At 41.8% G+C, this 3,904-nt stretch overlaps 1 protein-coding gene across 1 annotated transcript; it reads left to right on the top strand.

Moving 5' to 3' along the window:
- Positions 1-606: 606 nt before the first annotated feature.
- On the top strand, positions 607-2,364 carry SARC_00432 (hypothetical protein; the record flags this gene model as incomplete). The annotated part of the gene is made up of 2 exons (XM_014305877.1): positions 607-1,426; positions 1,649-2,364. The coding sequence occupies 2 exons, from the start codon at positions 607-609 to the stop codon at positions 2,362-2,364; spliced, it is 1,536 nt and encodes a 511-aa protein (XP_014161352.1).
- Between the last annotated feature and the right edge of the window lie 1,540 nt (positions 2,365-3,904).

The following is a 3,904-nucleotide window of genomic DNA, read 5'->3' as shown; positions in this document are numbered from 1 at the left end:
TACTACTTTTCATTACATAACTTTGCAACTACTTTAACAAATTGACTCAAATTGCAAAGGTGTTTTTTACTCCAAGAATATATTTTTCAGCTTTCATCAATTCATAAGTCATACAGTAGGTAGTACAAATGTAGCGTTTTGTACAACCCTGTTTGACCTTTTGAAATCCCTGAAATTCCTTTGGCGTAAATCCCGCGTGAAAAAAACAACATTTTCGCAAAGGTCGTATACACATTTAACACCGTGTGAAGCTGCAAGATAGTAAAAATTAAAAATTAAACAAAAATCACACTAAGTGCATGTATTGTTCATAAGTATAGCATACTAGTTCACATAAAGATGGTGCAGGCTAAGGTTATGGTAGAATATGTCAAGAACATGAGACGGTTTTTGGAGTATTGGAGGCCAGAAAAAAAAACTGGGACGAAGAGTATCCTGACACGCAAATGATACTATATTCTGAGTTAATAGACATCTTGCCATCAGATATTTGTGACTACTTCAATAAGTTGGCCTATGGGACGGAAGATGCAGGACCAGAAGACTACCCTTCACAACGTAGGAAAGCTGGCTTAGAGTTCATAAAAAAAATCGATATCTAAATTTATGCCACGTAAACGCTTGGAGTGGGATCCAGTGGAAATGAAAGGGAATCCAACTCGTTCTGGACAGGTAAATGACTTGCTCAAAGCGATCGAACGTTTTGAGACAAGAGGTGAAAGAAATGCGGACTTATCCAAACGACCCCTAAAGTTCGATGAGATTATGTCTATTCTAACGATCAACATCGAAAATACTGCTTTCCAGGATAGCGGGCTACATGGTTTATGGACATGGACTTTCCAGTTGATATGTCGTGTAGATGATGCGACGAATATCACATACAGTAATCTAAAATACAACGAAGACCATCCTGATGAGGTTTTTCTTGAGATAGCTAGGAGCAAAAACATTGCTAAGAAATCGCAAGTGAGTAGACAAGTTGTTCTTGGATCTCTAGACCCATATATTTGTGCACTATCAGCACTCACAGCACATATCATTGATCGACTTCGTGGTCGTTCAACATTTAGCAACTTAGATCTCGGCTATATGTTCACATCCAATGGATCGACTGGTCGAGACGAGAAATTAAGAACCGATGTGTCACGCAGTAGAATCAAAAAGATTATCTCTTTACCCGAGTTTAAGGCCAAAGGAGAGATAAATGAACTTGGTACGCATAGTATGCGTAAATGTAGTGCAACATATATACAGCGACGAGGACTCACAAAAGATCATGCGGAGGCTCGAGGTAGATGGGCAAAGAGTAAGATGGGCGGAAGTCAAATACGAGGGACTAGACAAGTGGATACCTATTCAAGTGATCTTATGCCGTTCCCTGATGCGAGAGTGTCTGAAATTCTTTGTGGACCGCGTGGGGCCTGTAAGTATCGTGTTAGCAATGATTTTAGTGCTATTGTTACCACTGAAGTTTTGAGTACAGTTGTTGAAGGTCTATACGATCTTCCTTTTTTGCACGCGCACCACAAAAGAATAATAGCTACAGTAGCGTTGTAGCTGGGTCTTGATAGAAGTATTCTCGTCCATGATACTTTTCATGAACATTGTATCACCCTGATCAAGAATATCAGTCCAAATATATCAGATGACGAAATACGGAAGGTTGTTTTACGTGTGCCAGTTGTCACCATCACTGCAGGTGCTGACGATTTCTGTGCTCAGGAGGTAGAAGGCATCAGTTCCAATGCTAATCCTAATGCTACCAATGTTACAGAATTACAAAATCAAATTATATCCTTGATGGCAGAAGTTATAAATTTAAAACAAATGTTACAGACTTCCGAAGCAAAAGGTTGCGCACGAATTCAGCAGCTGAGGGCGGAGCTCAAGCGCACACGGCGTGTGCTGATGAGCCAGTTCAACACCATGAATTTCCGTGCAAGACAAATTGCTACTAGCGGAAACCAGCCAAACAACAACGATAATGCAAATAGTGAGAGCACACACAACAATGGTGAAAGCAGCAACAGTAACAACAGCGATAATCGTCCCGCAGAGTTGATAGACGGTCCGAAATCGCTCAGAATACTCTGGGACGAGTACGAGAGAGGTATAAATGGAAACAAACCGGCGAGTCTTTTTACGCGTGCAGAGAGAGGTAGTGTAAAGGGAGTTTATAGCTTTCGACTAACTTTCTGGAGGGCAATGGAGAGGCTCAACGCCCGCGGTAATTCGATAGATTTGTCGATTGAGAAGCTCTATCATGCATTTGGTGAAACTCTAAGCATTGCGGGCCTAATACGTGAGATCAGAAAGGACAAGCAATTGACAAAAGTGCTACAACATGAACAACAACAATAAAGATCGATGTAATAAACGTGTGTGTAAAAATGCAAAAGTGCAACATTTTCTAAGTATTAAAAAAAAATTATGTAGTTTCTCACTCCCCCTCAATTTTACAATCAAGGGCTGAAGGCTAAAGGCTGAAGGCTGAAGACCTAGATCGTGAAATTTTTGACTCTGACACTTCTGTAGATGGGTTGGGCGAAAACGTTGAACAAACAGATGAATATTTGTCGAAAACGTTGACGAATTGGAGCTGTTGAGGATAGACTCGATGAAAATTGATGAAAACGTTGACTCGTTGGGACTGTTGACTGGATGAAATTGCCGAAAACGTTGACTTCCTGAAGAGTAGACGATCTCATGTATAGTGGCAGGCTTCACGACAGGGCGTGGATAATCTTTTGTACGGGGACAGGCATCACAATGTCGCAGGTAAATTTACTGAAAAAAATGCTTTCAGAAGCGGTGTCGAGTGTCGAGTGTCGACTGTGGCGTGGATGCTGGGGGACAGCTCCCTTCTGCGTTGTGGCATAGTAATGGCATAGCTGGTCTACATGACGTACGGGTTCAGATTGCTGCGCTGTACGAGCTGCTGCTTTCTGGAGGTTGCTTTCTCCCTTCTTATGGCACTTGCTGAACGCATATGGTGAAGGGTACACGCTGCAGTGTGGGCAAGGTTTTGATCCTCACTGGGTTGGGTGGTTGTAGAGTGCAGAGATTAGCTGAGACTCAAAGGATACAATAGACCTCTTCTCAAGTACAGTTATCTCAGCTAGGAAAAGTCCAAAGTCTGAGAGAACCGAACTGAGCCTTTATTTATATCTTCTGATTCACTAGACTCAGGTTTCTACTTGAGCGTTTCTCTCCCACGCGGAGTCCCGGTACAGCTTATCGGTTCTACCGCTAATATTTCTGATGACTATTATCAGGAATATTTGAATTCTAATTTTAAAACTCAACAGTATTTGATGATTCTGTGGTTTTGCGTTTAAAATCGACGATAATATGGTCCTTAGATGTTACAGCCCCCCAAATTTGTGCTTCTAGCCTCGTAGAAGTAGAAAGTGGCATCTTATAGTACTAAATTACCTAGTGCTTGGTGTTTTTTGTACAGGGAAAAATGACTTGTCCTTAAGGGGGTAAAGATGAAAACTTGTCTCCATTATTTATGCTTACATACATTATTCATTAATTGTACTATGACGGGAGTTCTTACCCACGTAGTTAGTCTTGACCTGTGCTCTCGGTTGATCTCAACTTGATTTAGAAAACGGTGGCTCTAAAACTCAGTCTTTGTCCTTATCCCTCTGGCTTTCGGGCGGAGCATGCTTCCAGATGAGAAAAGTGGGAGTGACCTTGGTATCAGTGAAACTTGGCTACGTCCGCCTTGTGCACCTTCTGTTGCTCGCTAATCTTACATCAGTGCTCGTTGCTGTTGATTTCGTCGGCCTTGATTGCCTTCGTTTGGGTCAAGTGCGTTGACTGTATAGTGTTAGAACATCAGCATATCCGATTTCTGATTCATGCTTCCATGTACGCTTCCCATCTGTCCATT

Source organism: Sphaeroforma arctica (assembly GCF_001186125.1).
Source record: "Sphaeroforma arctica JP610 unplaced genomic scaffold supercont1.13, whole genome shotgun sequence".
NCBI classification, from domain to species: Eukaryota; class Ichthyosporea; order Ichthyophonida; genus Sphaeroforma; species Sphaeroforma arctica.
This window is presented reverse-complemented; position numbering and strand designations above follow the sequence as displayed.